Below are 23,097 nucleotides of genomic sequence, written 5' to 3' on the forward strand. Positions count from 1 at the left end.
GCCGACACCAAGAGTCGGACGCTCGACCGACTGAGCCCCCCCAGGCGCCCCACCAATAAAAGCTTTCTAAACATGGAGTCTTTAAGAGAAAAATTCTCCAGAGGGGCCCTCGGACTCCTCTGTGGGCAGAGTGGGGCCCATCTCTGTCTCCTTCACCTCTGCGTCCCTGGTGGGTAGTGCGGGGCAAAATTTTGCCGAATGAATGAATAAAAGTTCTGGGATTTCCAGAGTCACAGGACAGGAAGGAAGGATGTGAGGGCAGGGGGCAGGCCCTGGAAGGGTTAGCTGATGCTAATGCAGAGTCACCTCTGAGGAGGGGAAGGGGTCCCTCTGAATCCTGTATGAGGTGGTCAGTGTGTCCCCCACATCACGACTATCTTGGGAGGTCCTCAGCCTTTGACCCAGACCTCAATTCTTGCCTCCGATGAGCGGATACAAAGCACCTGAAATGCTCCGAGAGGAGACAAGGACGGTGTTGAATGAGGGACGGTGGGGGCGGGGTGGGGGGGGGGAGCAGCAGGCAGGTGTCGAGCAGCTGCTGGGGCAATCTTAGGGCGCAGAGAAGGAGGGGGCCCAGCAGGAGCAGGGTGGGACGGGTGTGGAGGGGAGGCCACACTTCTTCACGGTCAACCGTGTTGTGTCTCTGAACCTTGTCAGAGGGCTCAGGTACAAGAAGCCCCAAGGAGCCTGGGTCTGGGTCTACCCCGCCCTGGAGTGCAGAGGGACTGAACCCGGCCCAGGCCCCTGGGGTTGGGGTTGGGGGGGCGGGGGGGTGCTGCGGCCCTTCCCCTGCGCCCGATCCCGCCGCCCCCTCTCCCCTACCCCCCCCAACCGGATAATTTGCAGAAACCCAGCCACCCTGCCTCTTCCCCAACAGGCCAAAGGTCGACTCCAGCACTTGTGGGAGCCACATCGCAACGTGGAAATGACGCGTACTGACCGAGCGATCGCACACGCACGCACACGCACGCACGCACGCTGACGTGGAGATCACACGCACCGACACGGCGGTCACTCACACGCACACGCACGCAGCCCGACGCAAGCCCAGCGTCCGTGGAGGGACCCGCTTCTTGCGGGGGAGTCACCTCAAATTCCCACCTCATCCCCAGGAAGGGGAGGCCGAGGGCCTCCTCTGGGTTTTCACCGCTGTGCCTGCGGTTGGAACCGATGTGGGCCCCCCCCCCCAACCTCCCCTGCTCACCACCTAGCGCAGCTCAGTGCCATTTCAGTGCGACCCCTGCCTCGGGGACTGGTCCCCCGCCCCTTCAGTCCCCCCTCGGGCCTCCCCTCTGTGGGGGCCAGGCCTCCTCCCTCTCCGCAGCCCGGGCCGAGAGCTCCCCAACGCCGTGGCACCCCCGCCAGGCGGTGTGGCCCGCAGCCTGGCCCGGCGTCCTGCGGTCGGGTGGGGGGACGCGGCCCCAGCCCGGCGCGCCTCAGGCAGGAAGCTGGCAGGGGCCGGGGCCGCCATTCGAACTGGGGCAGATGGTTTTGCCAGGAGGAAGTTGACAGTTCAACTTCAAACACGGATGACGCAGGCCCCACGCTGCCTGCTCCCCTGTCCCACCCCTGCCCGCGCCGGCCCGCCCCACCCCTCCTCCCTGAGAGGGAGACCCGGGAACCAGACACCCTTCGCCCACAGGTGCCGAGCTTGGCGAGGCTGAGGCAGGAGGAGGCCGCGCCCATGGGGTCTCAGCAACCACCACTGGCCGCCCTGTACCTGCTGGGGGTGCTGGGTGAGTACCCCGCCTGGGGCATGTACCGGGTACTGGGACTCAGGGGTGCAAGGGAGAAGATGCCAGTTGTTGCTCTGGTCTGACTCAGGCCCACATGGCACCTCTCTGGAGCATCAGGGAGGGCTGAGGCCGCGCTGCTGGTCCCCCCCACCCCATCCCTTCACCGCACGTCCCCCATTCTGCTTCGCTCCCGCACCCTTTCAGGTGGGACCCGTGCCCCATCAGACTCTCAGCCCAGAAATCAAGTCGTCCAGCGCCCATCTGGCCCCAGCGTCCTCTGCAGCTGGACCGCCACCCCCCCCCCAACCTTGAGTGCCCACCTTTTACCTGGATGCACCAGGGATGGGGACTCACGGTCTCCTGGGCAGTTCTGATGATGCTCCGAGCACAGTGGGCCCAGGCGGGGTGGGGGCCGCCTCTGAGAACACAGCTGGGCGTGTGTCAGACATGCACCCTTAGGTGCCAGTCTCCCTCGCTCTGTCCCAGGGGAGCCCCAGCCAGGCCCACCAGCCAGGGCGTGAGCACGCACTTGGGTCCACTCTTGGGCCACTGTGAAAGCCCCCCGGGGCCTCTGAGGAGCTGAGGGGTGGGTGAGTCTGGGGCCTCCTGTTTGCTGGGAGGGAGTGGGTGGAAGCTGGTGGTCTCCCCATTTATGAAAAGCAGGGGGTAAACTGGATGAGGTCTGCCCCCCTTCTCAAGGGTTTGGGGGTTACCGTGGGGCGAGAGAGATGCTTGCCTATGGGACAGGTGGGAACTGGAGGGGCCTGCGGTTTCCCAGTTTGGAGGGAAAGGACACGGGGACCATGGCCTGCCTGAGCAGGGAGCCTCAGGCCCTCCCAGACAGGCTGGGGCATTGCGTTTGAGTATATGTGTGTGAGTAGGTACGAATGTGTGTATGTGTAAGTAGGGGTGTGTGTGTGTGTGTGTGTGTGTGTGTGTGTGTGTGTGTGTGTCTTCACGGGCCAGACATGGTCTCCAAATGTAGGTTTACCTCCCCCCGCACACGGACGATGGCCCATGTGCACACACACAGGCTCACATGGCACTTTTTAACATGAAACTGCAAGAGATCCATGCCTTCTGTCCCCAGGGCAGATGTCCCCAGGGAGGTGGGACCCTCCTAAGGAGCTGCTGGGGCTTCCTTGGCCCTGAGGATTCCTAGGATGGACCCCGAGGTCCCTCAGCTGTCCCTGACCTGTGGCCTCTGACCCGACTGGAGCAGGGAGGCTGGCCAGGCTCCCAGCTGGGGCTGGGGGAGGGACCCTGCTCCATGGGTCTCCCATCCGAATGCCATCAAGGGGCCAGGTCCTGGCAGGATCGGGCAGCTCCCTGAGCCCAGTGGAGCCCAGTGGAGCCCAGAGCCAGGGAGACTCAGAGGCAGCCCCATCACAGGGAGTATGGGAACCATCTGGAACCCCAGGAGCTCATGGTCCCCGGTGTGTATTTGTGTGAACTGGTGGGTAATAAACATTCCCATCGTTTGGTGGGTCACAGCGTACAAAAGACGCGTAAGGCCCTTTTCTTCTGTAAGCTTCACAACAGCCTATGAGGTAGGCGGGCCCATTGCCCCCATTTTACGGTCAGGAAAACTGAGTTCCGGAAAAGCCGAGAGGCAGGCCTAGGGCACGGCGCTAGTGAGCAGCAGAGCCGACCCTGGCCCAGCGCTCCTGCTGTCACGGAGGCTCCCTGTCCCCGAAGAGCACAGACACCCCAAAGCCACTCACACAAGTAGGAAAATGGTGGCAAAACACAACTGCCACATGCGGATATGAGCGCCAAGGGCAGGGGACCCCGAGGGCCAGAGCTGGGGCTGGGGGCAAACAGCACGCATACCCTTCGAGCCATTCCAGGAGGAGACGCCCCACCACCAGACCCCTGGGGGTGCTGCGTCTCCTGGCTGGCCTTCAAGGTTGTGCCAGCAACTTGGGGACCTTTGGGGCATGAAGATGCCCGCGGTACACCTGGGGTGACAGTGACAGCCGCTCCCTCCTGTCGTTGTCCTTAACCCCAAACTGCCTGGGGCTCACCTAGAAGGGGGAGGAGGGCGGAGGCAGCCCTGAGGGTCCGGCCCAGCCACCAGCACTGAAGCATGGCAAGGTCATGGGCTCTGCCGTTTGAATACTGGTCCGCCACTTGCCAGCTGGGCGGCCTCGGACCACTCTGTCAGCTTCAGTTTCCTCCTCTGCAAAATGGGGATAATAAAAGAGCAGGGGTCCCATAGAGACTTATCAGGATTAAACAAATCAATGAACGTAGGGCTTTTGGTAGGAAGGTCGGTTAGAGGGTAGTAGGTGCTCAGCAAGCACTGATGGTCGTAGTAATCGTGACCATCATCATCATCAGGGTCGAGTCAGCAGGAAACAAGGTGACGGAGGACCTGGGGAAGCAGAGTCTTGCCAGACGCTAGCCTGGCCACCGATCTTTCTCTTCCCCAGGCCCTTTGCACAGACTATGCACGCCTTCGTTTCTCCATCTACGAATATTCATGGAGCATCCGGCGTGTGTCCAGTTCTGTGTAAACGCACTAGGGACAGCCAGCCCTGGACAAGAGCACCCAAACACTCCCGAGTTTCTAGAGCTCGTGCTAAGTACAACGAAGGAAACAACAACAGCTGAGACTCAGTGGCCAAGCAGATGCAGGAAAGAGCCAGCCGGGCAGAGAAGAGAGGGAAGTGTGCCCAGGGGTTGGCGAGGGCACAGGCAATGGTCAGGACAGGCCCAAGAGGGGCTGGGCATCCATGGGAGAGGAGGGGAGAGGGGCTCTGGCTGCGAGCAGGCTGCCCGGTCCGCGGTTCCACGATGTGGAGGCTGAGGGTCTGGCTGGTTCTGGGAGCAAAGCAAACGGCCAGCTTCTTTTCCCAGGGAATAGAGGGACCTGGGGGCTCAGGGGCTGTCCCTGGCCCTTCCGGTCACTCTGTCCAGCGCCAACACCTCAGCAGGGTTTTCCCCACAGAGACCGAGGAGGGACCTCAACTCCGCCTGATAAAATTGATGGGTCACCTACTCCGTGTGTGCGCACGCATTGTGGGTGCGTGTATGAACCCGTGCGAGCGTGCTGTGTGCGTCCTTGTGTGCATATGGGTTGTGTGCACGTGCGCGTGTGTGAAGGCCTGTGGGACTTTGGAGTAACACGGACTGCAGTTTGATTTCTGTCGGGCCACTCACAGATGACAAGAACACGAGAATCTTAGCCTCCTCATCTCAAAATTGGGGATGACGACTGTGCCCACCTTAAGGGACAATGCAATTGTTAAAGGTGGCTCATCCATTCATTTAGACAGCAAGGATTTATTGAGCACCTACTATATGCCGGCCACTATTCTAAGTGCTGTGGACACAACTGAACAATCGAGATCCCTCCCCTGGTGGATCCAAGATAGTAGTCGGGGTGTGATGGGAAGACCAGTGATGGCCCGGGTGCTGGGAAGTCATGCGTGGGGTGCGGCTGGGGGATTGGGAGTGCTGCAGGGCAGTGGGGGGGGGGGGGTTGTGCTTACCCAGGGAGGGGGCAGTGCATCTCACAAGGAGATAATATTTGGGCAAATGCTTGTAGGAAGTGAGTGTTCACACTGGGTGGGACTGGTGAGGACGATCCAGGCAGACGGGCCTGTGGGCACCCAGCCTGGTGGGGAGGGGCCGTGCAGGCAGAGTAGAAGAGGAAGTGGGATAAGTACCCTCGAAAGGAATGGTCTCCCTCACCTTCCCAGGTCCGCACACCCTTATCCCGAGCTTCGGGCCAGATCATTTGGGAACTCAGAATCTTCCAGATCGCAGGTCATACCGTGTATGTGCTGGGCACTTGTTGCACGCCAGTAAGGTCTCGGGCAACACCCATGTTCCCGTTCAGTGAAACACGAATTCGCACTAAGAGAGACCCATAAAGGCTGCAAATGCCTTCCCGCCAAATGCACCAGAAAAAGACTTCTGGTTTGGGGTTTTGAGGGATGATGAGGGATGATGGCCCTGAATCACTTCCTCCCTAGCTACCACCACCACCATCAACATCACATCCGGTTCCCACAGGGACGCTGAGACTCCCTTTTCCCTTGGGATACAGCTGGGACAGGTGCGGCGGGACAGGGTAGGGAATTGGTGGTGGTTGGCAGAGGCTAAAAGGGTCCTGCACCACCACAGACTCCCACAGAGGTATCTAGAGTGAGCCCTTCCCTCACTGGCCTCAGTTTCCCCTATCTGTACGCCAGGGGTAAGCAGGCTCCCGTTTCTCCCGGTGGCAGATTCCCATAGGGCCTTATCAAGCGAAGATGATGGTATTTCTTGTCCTGACCCCACCATCAGCAAGCTGTGTGCCCTTGGGCAAGTCGCTCGACCTCTCTGAACCTCAGTTTCCCGATCTGAAAAAAAATGAGAATGAGCACGGGCCCGTCCTCACGGGGCTGTGGGTACAAAAAAAACTTTGGGATGTGCGAAGCTCTGAACAAAACGGAGGGCTTGTCGCTGTCACCTTGGAGACGCACGTGTGGCATGAAATTCAGGCAAATTCAGTCGGACAGAGCAGGCCCCAGCGAGAGAGCGATCACAGTGTAGACGGTGCCCGTCGTCCTGCCGGCGATCGGCCGGCATCTGCCGGGTGGGACGACGCAGGCCCCTTGCGCGGGATTAGAGGCCCGAATCTGCTGTCTCTTCTGCGGGAAGCGTCCCTCAGGCTTCTTCTGGAACAAACTGTGTGACTCTCCACGTTCTGCACACAAAAAAGACTCCTGATCAAAAACCAACCACTTCGTCTGGTGCTCGATGGAGAAACGGAACTGGGGGCCTTTGTGATCTCTGTTTCCCTGAAGCCTTGATACAGACTCGGGTGAGACACGGCTCCGCTGATTAGCGTCATTTCAGAAACGGGGGGCTTCTGACCTTCCAAGTCAGCCTCTCATCAGAGGACAAAAGGAAGAAAAATCCAGAACGCCCCCAGAAGGCAGCCCAACGTGTGGTGTTTGCTGTAAATCGGTGAGACGTGTGTGGACTATTCGAGGGAATCGTTGTTTACGGCAAAATGGAGCATCGGACCTCCAAGCCCCACGAAGCCCGTCCGCTGGCTGACCCGGGAAACCGGGTGGTGACGGCCCCCTCCGGTGAGGCTGTCGAGAGGAGGTGGGGTCTGCCGTGAAGAAAGCTCGCCCTGGGGTCTGCTCGAGGTCAGAGCTCCATCGACGTTCGCTGTCACTGTGCCTGTCCATGGTGTCCCAGCCCCTCCCTGGGACCCTGCCGCCATGCCTCCACTGCTTTGCCAGCGTATGGTGGCTGCAAAGACAAATGTGCGTGGGTCCCGGCAGGGCCTGTGAGTGAGCCCGGGGCTGGCCAGCCTGGGCCCAGTCCCAGCTCTGCTGAGTACCGCCGAGTGGAACCGCTAACACGGGCCCACGAACGTGCATCTGCGATTCCAACCCCCCCCAAAAAAACGTTTGTAGATTTCTGGAAAACGCCCTTGGGGCAAATCCTGACCTGAACAAACGGGGGGGGGGGGGGGCTATTTATAATCTCACGCGTCCCACCTAGTGTGAAAATTCATATGCTTCGCTGCAAAGCCCATCATGTGTTTGAAGCGGGGGCCCTCCAGACATGGGGTGACAGTAGGGTGCCTCGCTCTGCAAATGTGGAGATGAAGAGAGGGGCCAGGAGAGCGAAAACGCGGCCTGTCTCTTTCTCTCTCTCTCTCTCTCTCTCTCTCTCTCTCTCTCTCTCTCGGACTTTCTCAGCCTTGCGCTCTGCCTGGGCTCGGCCACTCCAAGCCCGAAATAGTGGGGCTCCGAGGGAAGGCTGACAGGGGAGGGAAGGGGCCTCTGGAGGATTCTCAGTCCTGGCCCCAGCTGCTCGGCCGTAGTTGTGGATGGCGGATTAGGAAATGACACCACGCGTCCATGCCTCGCGTCCCTCATGGTCTCCCTGGGCTCCAGGCTTCTGTTTGCAGATTCTGCAGCCATAGAGCCTTGGGCCTCAGGCTGCAGGGGCGGGGGGGGGGGGGGGGGGGGGGGGGGGCAGGGCGGCTAAGCCGCAGCCCCAGAGGGTCTCAGGAGAACCTGAGCGCAGTCTGCAGGGTCCCAGGGAAGGAAGTTGTTGGTCGGACCCCTGTGGGAAGCAGCTAAAAGAATGAAAAAAAATGTCATGGACAATGATAAACCTGAACCTATCTCTGGACACACAGAATCTCAGCATCCGCTTCTGCCTGGCCCCCTGCCAGCCACTGCGATACACCAGGAACTAAAGATTATCGATCAGAGAGGTGTGAACCGAGAGGAAGGTGAGGGATCGTGGAGTCTATCCAGAGAGGCTGGCCAAGGTCACAGAGCAAGTTCGTGGACAAGCCTCCCCATGGCACGTTTCACTAACTGAACGGAATTTCTTTTTTTTTTTTTTCAACGTTTTTTATTTATTTTTGGGACAGAGAGAGACAGAGCATGAACGGGGGAGGGGCAGAGAGAGAGGGAGACACAGAATCGGAAACAGGCTCCAGGCTCTGAGCCATCAGCGCAGAGCCTGACGCGGGGCTCGAACTCACGGACCGCGAGATCGTGACCTGAGCTGAAGTCGGACGCTTAACCGACTGCGCCACCCAGGCGCCCCTGAACGGAATTTCAAGTCCATTCCCTCTCATCAGGTTTGCACATCCCGAAGCATGCAGGATGTTGGTGAAACACGGGGCAGGCTGTCACAGCCTTCCCTCTGAAGGGAGGGGAGGCAGCGTGACCCAGCAGTCAAGAGCACAGAGTCTGTGACAGATGGCCTGGCTTGGAGAACCGGCCCCAACAGTCATCAGCGGCTTGGCAAGTTGGCCAATCTTTCTCCATTTCTTCACGCATAAGATGGGGATCAAAATGATAACGCCTACTGCATAGAGCTATGGTGAAGTTTGAGAGAATTAATGTATACAGATGCCCGGATGAGGGACGAGCCAGGAAATGCTGCCCTACTGAGAACATCAGGCACCCAGAGACAGACAAAGCCCTGGGCTACCTAGACGCCCTTCCTCAGCAGAGCATTTAGGGACTTTACTTAGTTCTCTAGCTTGTTCAGTCTTGCCCAAGAATATTCTCTAAGCAGAGCCTGGGCCATTCTGTGTGAGATCTGCCAAGAATGGTCTGGTCCACCCCCTGCCCGCAGAGGATTCAATGTCTGAGGGTTCCAGCACCTCGGGGTCAGGGGCTCGGGCACGTTCATCTCCGCATCCCCAAACGTGGCACTTTGGAGACACAACTAGGTGACAGAGAGCATGGGTTCGGAAGGCAAACTCCCAGTGTGAATCCAGTTGTTGGCAGTGTCTGCCTGGACAGAGCATTTTCCCCTCTCCCAGTATCTGCACCATGATTGGATTCAACTCATATCATAGAGCCGTATGGGAGATTAATAATGATGTCCGTAAGGAACCACCCTGAGTGCTGAGTACACAGTAGGTGCTCAATAATTGTTCGCTTCTGTTAATAATGAATGTTGACTGTGGTGACCTTGGGAATATGACGGTGTCCAGGGGGAGAGAGAAGTGGTGAGACCCCTTTTCTCTGACTCTCCAAGCATCCCAGACAGGCAGCCATTCCTCCCCGGCAGGCCCGCCATCCTCCCCAGGCCTGACCAGCTTCACCAGCGGTGACACCAGCCCTGAGCATCACGGTGCCGTGACGGCTTTATCACAAGGGGTCTTGCTTGCGGGGAGAGGGCTGGCTGGCTGGGGCATGTCTTCCCTTAAAATGCTACCACCGCCTCCGGAACACTCAGGCAAAAACGGGCTTTTTTAAACACACCTATGTTTCTTTTCCATCTTGACTCATTTTTGAGAAAGAGAGAAAGGGTCTGCGGGGAGGGGCGGAGAGAGGAGGACAGAGGATCTCAAGCAGGCTCTGCACCGACAAAGCAGTGAGCCCGACACGGGGCTCAAACTCACAACCGTGAGATCGCGACCTGAGCCTAAGTCAAGAGCCAGACGGTTAACTGACTGAGCCACCCAGGCGCCCCAAACACATTTTTAACACCCGACAGTAATTTCCCCAAAGCAACTTAAACGGAACTATTTGCTCTGTAAAGTGGTGACCCTGGTTCCCAGTCGAGAAAGCAAGTCCGGGAGTCAGGCAGATGGAAATCAAAACACCTACTTCATGCCTGACAAACCTGAGTGGCAAACCCGGGGGGTGAGCTCTGAGGCCACACGAGCGTGGCCCCCGCCCTGTCCCTTGCCGGCCCAAATCAAACCTCCACGGCAGCCACAGATGAACTGGCCACAGGCTGCTCCGTGAGCTTCCCACTCTGCAGTCAGAAGGGGCTGGGAGAAGGCCTGACGTCCCAACTGGCCCACGTTACCGTCAAACGTGCCTGGGCAGGAGCCACGCCAGAGGGGAGGCCAGATCCCTAAGACCCGTGTTCGCTGGGACAGTGGCCCTGACCCCTTTGTGCCTTACGTTGAGCCAGCCCCAACCTCTCTGAGCTTCGACTTCCTCCTCTAGAAGCTGGGAGCTGTTAAAAATAAATCACTGTCATTCCTATCCCGCCATGGGGAGACTGAGAAGTAACAAATGGTGCCCAGGTTGCCCATTCTGGGTCATTTCTCTGGTTCTCTACAACCAGGAAGTTCAAACTTTTTTTTTTAATTATTTTTTAACGGCTTTATTTACTTTTTTTTTTTTTTATTTTTTTTTCAACGTTTATTTATTTTTTTGGGACAGAGAGAGACAGAGCATGAACGGGGGAGGGGCAGAGAGAGAGGGAGACACAGAATCGGAAACAGGCTCCAGGCTCTGAGCCATCAGCCCAGAGCCTGACGCGGGGCTCGAACTCACGGACCGCGAGATCGTGACCTGGCTGAAGTCGGACGCTTAACCAACTGCGCCACCCAGGCGCCCCTATTTACTTTTGAGAGAGAGAGAGAGAGAGAGCAAGTACGCGAGCGAGCACCAACAGGGGAGGGGCAGAGAGAGAGGGAGAGAGTCCCAAGCAGGCTCCACACTGTCAGCGCAGAGCCCGATGCGGGGCCTGAACCCACGAACTGTGAGACCACGACCTGAGCCGAAACTGAGTCGGACGCTTAACCGACTGAGCCGCCCAGGCGCCCCTGAATTTCGAACTTTTTTTTTTTTAGATTGAAAGCCACGCCCGTGACAGTTTTACGTTGCAGCCGAATGCGCTAAGAAGTGATCCCTATCTTCACAGCCATTCTCTGTTCTAGTTCATTTCAGTTTGCCAAGATTTGATGGTTGCTATTACTAAATAATTTTTAAGAGATTAATGGTTGTAAGCCTGCGCGTCACTACAAGGGGATAGCCCGCGGAAACGTTGGGAGGCAATGGAAATATTACCTTGACCAGGAGGGTGATCAGACAGATCTATGTATGTGTTAACATTTATAGATCTGTGCGCTAAAGGCAAATCAATGTTACTGACGTTCGTTTTAAAAGAAAAGTTTAAAAACAGGAAAAAAAAATTGACCGTTGCAGCCCACAGAATTGGTTTCACGACCCTCCTAGGGGTTCTGACGTGTAGTATGAAACTCCCTGCCTCTGAACCCCATATTGGGGGGCGCAGAAGAGGCCACTGCTCAGGCTGTGTGCTCAGGGCGTAAGGGGGGGGGTTGGCAGGAAGGAGGTTCCACTTCCTGATCTTCCTCTCTCCTTTCTGCAGTCACTTCCTGCCTGGGAGGGCCCAACTTGGAGAATTCAGGTAAGGAAGGGCCATACAGAGGCCTGGAGCAGGGGGTGACGGGGGGGTGGGGCGGGGCTGTGATTCCATCAGGCTGTAGGGGGACCTGCCAGGGTGAACCCCACCCTGCAGAGGGAGCGAGCCCCAGCACGCACACACACACACACACACACACACACACTTAGACGCCCATGTGCGGATGGATGCCCTCGATGGCCGTAAGGCACCATACAAAATGCCAGTCCTCATGATAATTATCATTATAACCCACTCACCATGCAGAGAAAACATACCGGCCCATAAATGCACCCTGCAGAGTCCTGTTTCCTTCTCAGTCCTGCCGGATCTCCCTGGTCAAATGTATTTGCGGCCGAGGCCGCACAGAAAGGCGGCACGAGATTGTAAAGCAGGTCGAATGCCCTGCCTTCGAGGTTGGACTTTAAGAGGCTAGTGTATCCCAAACAAGGTTCCGTGGAACATGATGGATACAAGGTAGGCAACATCATGTCACTCACTGGAGACTGAACCAGTGTGCCGGCTACGAAAGCCCCTGAGAAGTCCTGCAGGGAAGAAACCTGTTAAATGTTTTTGTTTTCGTTTTTTAACTCAGCAGTTCTCAGATTCACGTCACCCCAGACCTCACGCTTTCACGTCTCCTAAGATAACATCATGCTGAGTGTATTTTGGGAGAAACGTGGCTAGAGTCTCACGAAGCCATTTGCAACCAGAAGGGGCCGCAGGGGCCTTGGCGGGCCTACAGAGGCATCCTAGCTGTGAGTTCTGGCAAGTGGCTTGCCCTCTCTAAGCCCCAATTTCCCCACCTATAAAATGGGGAGAAAAATCTGTTCCCTGGTGGGGATTCAGTTAGTCTGCTCGCTGGAGGGAAAGCTGCGGAATATCTTGCCAATGTCAGGTGTTGGAACAAGTCCCCTTCGTCTCTAACTAGTCTAGTGACCTTGGCAAGCCCTGGCGAGCCCCGTGCTCCCCAAGCCTAGAAGAAAAAGGCAGCCTGACCAGAAGTTTCCAACCAGGGAAAATCTCTACCTCCCAATCACTTGAAAAATCTTTTTACATTAAAAAAAAAAAAAAAAAGTCTTGAATAGGGTAATACAGTTGCCTGGCTTAAAACTTTAAAAATATAAAAAGACCTACAGTGAAGAACCTCATTTCCATTTCTGTTTCCCATCTGCCCAGTCCTTCCCTCACCCTAACACCCCAGGTGACGGCCACATGGATTCCTTTCTTGTCCCCCTTTTCAGAATCTACGCAGAAGCAAATATATACCCTTATTCTCCCTCTCACGGAGCTTTATAAAATCACACCCTCCGTGTTCCTACCTATCATCCAACGACTCCACTCCTAGGTATTCACCCATGAGAAACGGAACACGTGCCCCTACAGACAGACACCAGTTCAGGAATGTTCCGTGCGGCTTTGTTCACAGCAACCAACTGGCAGCTCGATGCACAGACAGTGGCCTGGCCACACAGTGAGACACTATTCCACAATAGAAAGGAAGGTGAGACATGTCAGGATGCAGAGAAACCGCAAACACGGAGAGAAAGAAGCCAGACAAAAAACACAGAACAGCAAAAGCAAAAACACACGGTAACGAGTCCACTTACATAACGTCTGAGAAGAGGCAAAACTCCTCTTTCGCGACAGAAAGCAGATCGGTGGTCGCCTGAGGCGGGATTCAGGGAAACTGACTGCACAAGGGACACCAGGGAACTTTCCGGGTGACGGAAACGGGCTGCAACTCGAGCGTGGTGGTGCTTACGCGCGGCTGTACATCTGTCAAATTCCATTGAGCAAGCGCCCTTAAAATGAGTGCATTTCACTGTGTATAAGTCGTGTTCACAAAATTGATTTAAAAGTTAGAAAAATCAAAACGGGTGCCAGGCCCGATTTCTATGGAAACAGAATTTGCAGGAGTGGGGCGATCCTGCTGGAGAACAGGGGCTGAGAACCCGCCATTCCGAGCTCCCGTCGGCTCCGAGGTCTCGAGCCCCATCCTCTGGGGTCCGGTTTTGGGGGACTGCCCCAGTGTGTGGGAAGTCCCCGCAGCGCCCCAGAGGACGGAGCTCCCAGGATCGAGGCAGGCAGCCCCGGGGGGGGGGGGGGGGGTCAGAAGACAGCCTGGCTGGGCATGGGAAGGCGGTGGAGTGAAGGCCGCGAGGGGTCCCCCACGCAGGGCCCTTCCCATCCTGACCCACCCGCATACACCTCTTCGACCCCCCAGGGCTCCGGGTGAGACTGACAAGCTCCAACTCGCACTGCCAGGGCCAGCTGGAGGTCTCCAAGAACAACAAACTGTGGCACACGGTGTCTAGCCGGAGCTGGGGGAAGAACCCGAACCACTGGGAGGACCCCAAGCAGGCCTCGAATCTCTGCCGCCTGCTGTCCTGCGGAGAGGCCGTGGCCTTTGCCCACTTCCCTGACTTCAACAGTCCCAAGAACCAGATCACCTGCCACGGACGCGTGGGGTCCTTCTCCAACTGCAGCTTCAGCAACGCAAACCAGAGGGACCCTCTGGGCCTGATCTGCCTGGGTGGGTAACTAGCCAGCCACACGGTGTGCTCGGCCTGCGTACCAGCCCCGAGGAGGCTGCCCTGGGGCCTGGGATCTGGGGCCTGAGCAGGCAGGTGGAAGGGAGCTCCTGATTGACAATAACCTCCCCCCCCCCCCAAAGAAACACACACCACTGGGGAACTGGAGGGGGAGGGCTTGGGGGAGGGAGCACCTGTCTGGTGGGAGGGAAGAGGCCCAAAAGCGGATTCTGCCGATTGCTAACATTAAGGTCTCCTCTTAACCTTCATTGTACCCACCGTGAAATGGGCTGGTGCTGCCCGCCCCACAGGAGGCCTAGAGACAACGCGTGGGGCAAGTGGGCTTAACGGGGCCAGTGGCACTTAAATCCTGACTTCCAGGTCTTTCTCAAAACTGCCAGGGGCTCCCAGCGCTCCCCCCACCCCCGATCCCACATTCTCTCCCTGAAACCTCCAGTCCTCCCTCCCCAGGGCTCTTGTCCCTCCTTCACCAGAGTGTGTTTTATTGCAGAGCCGCCCAGGACAGCACCTCCTCCCACGACCCCCCCACCCACAACCACTCCGCAGCCCACAGGTAAGAGGATTCTGAGGTCCCTGGGGGCAGGGTGCTGAATTTAGCCAATGAAAACACAGGATGCCCAGTTGCCTTTGAGTTTCAGACAAACGTGGGAAGGCTTCGTGTTTGTCCCGTGCAATATGGGGCCTCACCACCTCCCACAGCTGTCGGCCAGTCTTCCATTTGTCCCTGTGTTAGAGCCAAAGGGCCGGGAGCAAGGAAGCCCCCACTGCCAGCCCCGCCGAGCTCAGGCCTGCTGCCCTCTGTCTCCCCCCGCAGCCCCTCCCAGGCTGCAGCTGGTGGCAGGGCCCGGGGGCCTGCGGTGTGCCGGCGTCGTGGAGTTCTACTGGGGCAGCCGGGGTGGTGCCATCAGCTACAAGGCGCAGGACAAGACCCAGGACCTGGAGAACCGTATCTGTGAGGCCCTCCAGTGTGGCTCCTTCCTGAAGCATCTGCCAGAGGAGGACACCGCCAGGGCCCAAGACCCAGAGGAGAGCAGGCCCTTGCCAATTCGATGGAAGATCCAGAACACGAGCTGTGCCTCCCTGGAGCAGTGCTTCAGTAAAGCCCAGCCCCATGAGGGCGGCCAAGCTCTGGCCATCGTCTGTTCTGGTGAGTGAGCCCCGGTGAGGACTGGACGGGGTGCCCCCAGACGGTCAGTCAACGCCTGTGTCCGGAAACCCCTGCGTGTAGCACAGGGCACTGGGCACTATGAACGGGAGGGAAACAGAGGCCCGGGTGGGGAGGCTGCAACTCAACACCCAGCGCCTGGGGAGTCCCTGCAAAGTGACACCGAACAAGCCCAATGCATTGCTGGCATGGCGGCCGCTCAGGAAGGTGGGGTCAGCAGGACTTCCAGGACAAAGCCAGGTCTCCCTTAGGTTTGGAAGGAGGAGAGGAGCATGGGTTCGGGGGGAGCAGAGCACAGAGGGCGTTTTAGGTGGGAGCTGTGACTTGTGCCAAGGACCAGAGCAGACGGGGCACTTGGAGGGTAAGCAGCCTTGCCGGAGGGGAGTTTGTAAATCCCAGAGACCGAAGAGGGTGGAGCGGTGGTGACAAGCGGGAGGTCCCCGAGGCACAGCAGGCAGAGAGAGACCAGAGCAGGTCCTCCGAGAGCTTCCTGCGGAGGCTCCTGCACGGAGGGCAACCAGACGCCTGGGTATCCGACGTGGCTGAGGGGAGGAGGCCAAAGAGGGAGGCCTAGGGGACCCCAAAACCAGGACCGCAGGTCAGATTGAGAATGATCCTAGCACGCCTTGGGAGGCGGTGGGTTCCCATCCCCGGAGGGTTCTAGTGGAGTCCAGACTGTAAGAAGTCATACCTCCCCGGCACTCACATGGGGCCAGGGACGCTCCCTGGACATTCGTTCATTTTCACAACAACCCAAGGAAGTGGCTGCTATTATGCCCACGTTACAGATGAGGAAGCTGAGGCTCAGAGAAGTTAAATGTCTTGCCCAGCATCCCAGAGCACCAGCTGGGATTTCTACTCCAGCGGTGTCACTCCAGGCCCCCACCTGTCTCAGCCTTGGCTGCCTAAAGTGCGGTCCTGGACTGACCCGGATCTGCATTTCAGCAGGGTCCTTGGGCGGGGCGGGAGGTGCATGCATGAATCTAGGAAGCTTTGCCCTGGACCACTGGGCTATCCCATTAACAGACCTGCTCCCACCCCCACCCCTCCCCTCCCCATCCGCCAACCTCCCCACCCCCAGCCCAGGTGGTTACTTATGGTGAATGAGTGAAAACACTGCCCCTCCAGGTAGAAGCAGCCCCCTCCACGCCCCCCACCCCCACCCCAGGCCCAGGGTTTCCTGGCCTGATGAGGGAAAAACACGGTCTGGCTCTCAGCCCCACCCACCCCTGCCCTCCAGCAGGCTACAGCCTGCAAAACAGACCCAGAGGCCTTGCCTTTGAATGGCTTTTCTAAATAGAACACTTACTGGGGCCTTGAAGACAGATGTTGCTATGGAAACTGGCCAAGCCGGTGAGATCACAAGTCACTCTACCCTGAGCCTCGGCTCAGGGGGGCCTCGGCTGAGGACCCCGGCAGTGGACCCCAGGCCCCACCCTGACAAGCAGAAATGGATTCGGTGTCTCTCTCTGAAAGGACCAGGCCCTTTCATGAGAGCCCACCCCTCGAGGCTGGGCAGAGGATTCCTGGGTTCCGTCCCATCCCGGGCCTCAGTTTCTCCTTTCGGGAAAAGCACTCCCACCCGGCCCCCTCCCCCAAGGAGCGGCAGGAAAATGAGAATGGTTCCCAGAGGGAAGTGGACCCAGGAGGAGCCTGTTTCTCGCTGCTCCTCTCTTACCTCCACCTGCTCGGGCGCCGACTCCCTCCCGCGGTTGCCGCGGGCGTCTCCCCTCCGCCAGATTCTCCCCTGAAAGCGCCGATGCCCGCACGCCTCCAGATAGCTACCGGCCGCTGCCCAGAGGTGCCAGGGAAAGAGCTTGATGGGGAAAATGCCAGAAGATGCAAGAAGGGGGGAAGGACAGGAAGAAAGGTGCTCCCAGCCGCCCGTGAGCTGGGCTCTGCCGGGGCCCCCTCTTGGCCGGCGACGCGGGGCCCCCGTGGCCGGGCGTGTAGGCCAGGGGCCGAGGGAGCTCCCTCCACACCTCCCACCTGACCTCCATTGCGTCCCCTCTCCAGATTTCCAGCCCAAGGTGCAGAGCCGCCTGGTGGGACGCCGCAGCCTGTGTGAGGGGTCCGTGGAGGTGCGCCAGGGCAAGCAGTGGGAAGTCCTGTGCGACAGCCCCCGGCCCAAGGGCACGGCGCGGTGGGAGGAGGTGTGCCAGGAGCTGCAGTGCGGCAGCGTCGCCTCCTACCGGGTGCTGGATGCCATCGAGACCTCCCATGGGCTCTTCTGTCCCCAGGAGAAGCTGTCCCAGTGCTATCAGCTTCAAGAGAAAAAAGCCTACTGCAGGAGGGTGTTTGTCACATGTGAGTTGGCCACGGCCCACGGTGGGTTTTCTCTCTAGAACCTAGGCAGTGAGCATGTTTCTGAAGGACAGGGTCCAGGAGCCCCGGAGCCCTAGAAAAGGATGGAGAGGTGGCAAATGGGGGAGAAGGGGCGACTGTGCTCAGACAGCAGTGAACGTGAACGCCACATAGGAGACTGACCACAATGAAGTAGGGAATTTTCATCCTATCTTCTACTCTTCCGGGATGGAAGATAGAAAAGCAAGAGAGAAATGGTAATGGAATAACGCGTGAAAGAGAGGGAGGGAGGGAGGGAGGGAGGGATGGATGGATGGCAATTAGAATATGATGGCAAGGTGATCACTTATAAGCAATGGGCAAGGGTAGGAAGTTAAATAGTTGATAACAAGAGTGGCAAATGATAGCTGGATGATGAATTGCTGGATGACAGATGGGGGACAGATGAATGGGTAACAGAGAATTCGAGAAAGGGGGGAGAGGAGGAGGAGGAGATAACTGCCTTCCGGACAAGCTGGTGAATTACTGCAAGGAGCAAGAGGGAAGGGCAGGGGTACAGATGGGGCGGGGGAGTCAACTGGCCAGTAGCTTCTCTCTGAGCCTACGGTTCCGATACCCCGGGCAGGACCGCCCTGACGTCTCTGTCTCCCCCAGGCCATGACCCAAACCCAGCAGGCCCGGGCGCAGGCACCGTGATGAGCATCATCCTGGGCCTTGTGCTCCTGGCCGTGCTGCTGGTCGTGTGCGGCCCTCATGCCTACCGAAAACTGGTGAAGAAATGTAGGTGCGGGCGCCCCAAACGCCCTCCCTTTCAAGCCCCTTTAAGAGGAGCCGGGTGGGCGGGAGGGCACCTCTGCTTCGCCACCCAGCCCCGCCCAGCCCCACCCCTCTCCTGCCCATAGGAACAGAAAGAGAAAGTCAGGAACATGGTAAGAAGTGCTGATTGGCGCACACCGGGGGAGGGCGTGGCCATTCTTCAGACTGGGGCACGCCCCCAGCCTCCGGTGATACGTCCCAGGCCTGGCTCCACCCCCTGGCGGCCACAGGATGCTGATCGTGCCGCTTCCTCTCTGGGCCTCAGTTTGTTCATCCATCTAATGGGCGATTGTCGTGAATATAGGGGGCTGTTATCCTAGCCTTGCAGAACTCTGGAGAAAATTCTTCAGGGACAGGAAGCGAGATTAGAGAGGCTGAAAAGAGAAGGCCTGTTGGCCAGGTCCCCAGCGCCCTCCTAGGTTCTGGTTCTAAAGCCCTGTGGTTGTTTCTCTTGGAGAAGCAGCCCCTAGACCAGCTCCTTCAGCATGAGATTGGTCCAGGTACCGTCCTGAGCGAGTCAGAAAACTGAGACCCTGAAAGACTTCAGGGGGCAAAGTTCAGCAGTCCTGCCTTCAGCTGCACCTGCCTCCCTTCTCCACTCCCTCGCCCCCTACTCCCCCCATCCTTCCCTCCCACGACCCCTGCCCAGCCCTTGTCCTCACGTGCCTTTCCTGTCCGTCGCCCAGTCCGCCAGAGGAAGCAGCGCCAGTGGATTGGCCCGACAGGAATGAACCAGAACAGTAAGTGTCCCCAGAGGCAAGGTCCTCCCTCAGCCCCAGCCGGTGTCCACAGGGGTCACGGCTCACTGCTGACCACAGATGGAGGAGCCAGCAGCTACTTGAGGCCTCTGACCTCCACCGTGCTCACCTAAGGTGGGGCTGTGGTCACCAGGTGTCCTAAGGTGGGGCTGTGGTCACCAGGTGTCCTAAGGTGGGGCTGTGGTCACCAGGTGTGAACAGGTGGTGCTCCAAAAGGAGGACTCCACGATCACATAGGTTTGGAAGTGGAGGAGTTAAGCAAAATTAGAGTTGGTTCTTTATTTCAGGACTTATCAGAACCTTAACGGGCATTTCTGCGAGAAAGGTTGGCCAAGCTAGCCTTACCACGGAACAACTTTAAAAGGCCAGTGTTAAAACGTTTTGAACCAGCTGGCCCATCCTCTACCCTCGTTCTTCATCCTCTCTCCTAGACCGCCCTAACGGATGGAATTATGGCCCCCCTCCCATTTTCCACTCCACGTTCTTCCTTCCCTTTTGCAAGTCGAGGGTCAGATCCTTCAAGAAGGCTCCGTGTTGTGGAGGGTTTTTGTTCTGTTCTGTTTTGTTTTACAAGACAAAGCCCTCAGTTCCAGGAGAGGAGGGACTGCGTCTGCCCCTATCACTTGTGTTCCAATTCCCTGCTTAATACATGTTTGATGAATGACTAACTGACCAGCTGAAGGCCCTTCCCGCCAATCAGATGGCTGGTCAACCCCCAGCTGCTCTGAAAGTCTGACCCCTCCCCTACAAGCGTGAGCCCGCCCTGGAAGAAAGGAGTAGAGGGATGCATCCCAGGAGCTGTGGGTGCCATGGAAATTCTGGGCCCCTGTGGGGAAGGAGGAAGAGGACAGAGCAGCCAGGCTAATGACACCATCTCCTGCACCTGTTCAGTGTCTTTCCATCGCAACCACACGGCCACCGTCCGGTCCCAGGTTGAGAACCCCGCAGTGTCACACGTGGAGAATGAATACAGTCACCCTCCTAGGAACTCCCACATCTCTGCTTGCCCAGGTGAGCAGCGGCCGATGCTTCCGGGGATGAAGGCAGGTGGGAGCACAGGTCATGCGACGGCCCAGAGAAGCGATGCCCCCGGGGGCGGGAGGTGGGGGGCCCTCCGATTGCCCTTTGACAGCGGTCACAGCAGGGGACGGAAGGGATACGGCCTTAACAGGCCTGAGCTGTCCCCCCGGAGACCATGAGCCACTCAACTAGAGAGAAGAAGAAGCTGGGGATGCCATTAACCGCGGCACCGCTGTGACCTAACAGGCCTGTATCTCTGCGGGGCCTTGAGGGCCGGATGGTAAACGAGGCCCCTCGGATTCTTTCGAGGCAGAACAGAGCTATCTGCGGCCCGCAGGAGCCCTGCATCGAATGCTCCCTGACTGGCACTAACAATTAAGCCCCAGGGAGCCTGGAGTTCAGTATCATTAGTGAATGCTGGCCGATTTGATCAAAACAGATCCGGGACTGTCCAGCCACCAGCTCATAAAGCCCCTGTGATCTTCAAACCCCCACGGGCTTCTGGGCTTTCTCTCTTTCTCTCTGTGGCCTGGGGGGATAGAGCCTGCTGCAAATGGCCTCTGTTCTTTCTGCAGCTCTGGAAGGGGCCTTGCATCGTGTTTCCACCCAGCCCGATAACTCCTCCGACAGTGACTACGATTTGCACGGGGCTCAGAGGCTGTGAAAGGTGAGCCCGGCTCCCCGGCCCTCCGTTCCTCCCCTCCTGCCCCCCCTGCCCGTCCAGAGCGGGGGACTCGGCACATCTTGACTCCTGTGGAGAGAGAGGATAACGTTAACAATTTAGGGGATGGGCGCTGATTTGGCAAGTATGGCAGAAGGATCGTCGACCTTCACACCTCCTCCTAAAGTCCATCTGAGAAGGCCACCCAAAGGAGCCCCTGCGAACTTCCTGATGGACCTACACCCCTCTGTCCCTGCCATCGGATCGGGGGCTTGGGGCCCGTCCCCCCACCACCCTGAACCATCTCCAGGGTGTGAGGTTTCCTTCCCTTCTCACCCACAGAACCAGCACCAGGCACGGAACGGCAAGAGCCCGACCTTTTTCCGGAACACTCTGCATTCGCCCCTTGGAAATTATTTCTGCCCCCAAACCAGGAAATGGACCGAGGCAAGGGTGCCTTCCGACATGTCCTACTACGTCCCTGCCGCCGAATGCCGCGGGAGCCTGGCCCAGTGAGGACCCCCAAAACAGCGCCGCTGCGCCTCTGAGTGCGGGGGCCGTGAAAGGCAGAGCCCAGAGACAGACACGCGGGGAGCAGCGCCGAGAGGAATCAGTTCTGTCCTCGGACTCTGCCCCCAGTGAGGACAAACAAGGAAGCGCCTCTCTGCCGTGGGGGTGGGGGCTCAGTTCTCCAGTGGATGTTTAATATGTTCTTTGTAAATAACAGCTTTTCTACTTCCTGAGAACTAGGGGGCCTCACATCCTCTGTCCAGGGTCCGGCCCCCGGACCCCTCCGGGGACATCGGTGTGGCTGTTGTGGTCAGAGGACTTCACACCCTAAACGAAGCCACTGTGTGGCCCGCAACTGCCACCTGCCTCGGAGCCCATCGCCACCCTCCCTCTGCGGCCACCCTTCGCCCCCCTTTCGCCCCCCACCCCCGCTCCAAGACGTCTTCCCTAACAGAGAACATTAGACCTCTGGGGCCGCTGGCTGCCAAGCCCAAAGTGCCACCTCACTGCCTGGCACAAAGGGGGCACCTAGGAAATCCCTAGCCGATTTGGGGTTTTATTGCCAACAGCAGTTTAAAGTTCAAAGCTGTAGTGGTTTCAGCCAATCACAGTTAACTTCTTCTTTTTTTTTTAATCTTTTATGTATTTATTTTTTAATGTTTATTTTTGAGAGAGAGAGAGAGAGAGAGAGAGCATGAGCCAGGGAGGGGCAGAGAGAGAGAGAGAGAGAGAGAGAGAGAGGGAGACACAGAATCCAAAGCAGGCTCCAGGCTCTGAGCTGTCAGCACAGAGCCTGACGTGGGGCTTGACCCCACAAACTGCTAGGTCATAAACTGAGCCGAAGTCAGACGCTTAACCAACTGGGCCACCCAGATGCCCTAACTTCTTTTTTTAAGTGTATTTATTTGAGAGAGAGAGAGAGAGATCATGCTTGCACACACACACACAAGCACACATTACCCTGCAGTGAGTGCCTGGGTTTCCTTAGCAAAAGGAAGGATGAGCGAGAATGGGGGCATCTCACTGGGAACTTGAAGATCCAGTAAAGGCAGAGGCCGCGCGGGGCCCCGCTAAGCCCTTGGGCACCGGTCCCCTAAGAAGGCATCTTGGGTCTGGGACCTTCCTCCACGTCATCTGTCACTGTATTCACTGGGTGCAAAAGCTCTTTATGGTCCAAGCTGCAGACGCCAACTCTGAAAAGGCGACAGGAAGTTACTAGAAGGATATGGGGGAGGGGTGCCCACAGAATCAGGGGAGCCAGGGGTACTGGCCTTCCAGAAGAATCTAGTCAGCGCCCTGCCAACACCTTCCACCCAGGCCTCCTGTCCTTCCCTGCCCAGGGCCCAGAGTCCTGTGAGAGCCCAGTGGCCAAGCCCAGCTCTCTGATCTGCCCCCAAACACGCTGGGGATCCAGAACCAGGGGCACGCAGTCACCTTCCCACACTTGGCAGTGGGGGAGGGGTTCCTCAAAAGGGACCGGAGAGCCTTCTTCGGGAGGGCTGTCGGGGAGCAAGAATTCCTGTCTCTTCAGAGGTCCTTCGAGCTGGACTCGGAACCAAATTGACATGGGCCCGATCAACGGGAGAAAACCAAACGTAATCGGCATCCGTACGGGCCTTCCACGCAGACGTGGAAATCCCAAACGTGGACCACATGAGGTCTCTGTGTCATTCTGAACTCAGGAGAAGGGGTAGGGCTCTGGGACTTCAAGGGAAGGAACGCACTGCACTTCGAGGGGCGATAAAAAGAGCAGATGTTTGGGAATCGGGTGTTTGCCCCGCCGTACAGATGGGTCACTCAGATAACATTTATCTCTGGCAAGAACACTTATTCTGGAAAGACCTCCAATTTAGATTCTTCCATGTAGTAGAGGGCGGGGCAAAAGCTTCTCTGGAGCCCTCAGAGTCTGATGGCCTTCAGCTCA

At 57.9% G+C, this 23,097-nt stretch overlaps 1 protein-coding gene across 1 annotated transcript; it reads left to right on the forward strand.

Moving 5' to 3' along the window:
- Nucleotides 1–1,030: 1,030 nt before the first annotated feature.
- On the forward strand, nt 1,031–21,409 carry CD5 (CD5 molecule). Its single transcript, XM_006937372.4, has 12 exons — nt 1,031–1,172; nt 1,643–1,736; nt 11,352–11,390; nt 13,612–13,920; nt 14,430–14,492; nt 14,754–15,086; nt 17,121–17,411; nt 18,063–18,188; nt 18,911–18,964; nt 19,874–19,993; nt 20,578–20,669; nt 21,006–21,409. Exons 2-11 carry the CDS (start codon nt 1,685–1,687, stop codon nt 20,664–20,666), a joined length of 1,476 nt encoding a protein of 491 aa, XP_006937434.2. The 5' UTR covers nt 1,031–1,172; nt 1,643–1,684; the 3' UTR covers nt 20,667–20,669; nt 21,006–21,409.
- Nucleotides 21,410–23,097: the final 1,688 nt, after the last annotated feature.

The sequence above is a fragment of the Felis catus genome, chromosome D1 (genome assembly GCF_018350175.1).
Source record: "Felis catus isolate Fca126 chromosome D1, F.catus_Fca126_mat1.0, whole genome shotgun sequence".
Lineage (NCBI taxonomy): Eukaryota > Metazoa > Chordata > Mammalia > Carnivora > Felidae > Felis > Felis catus.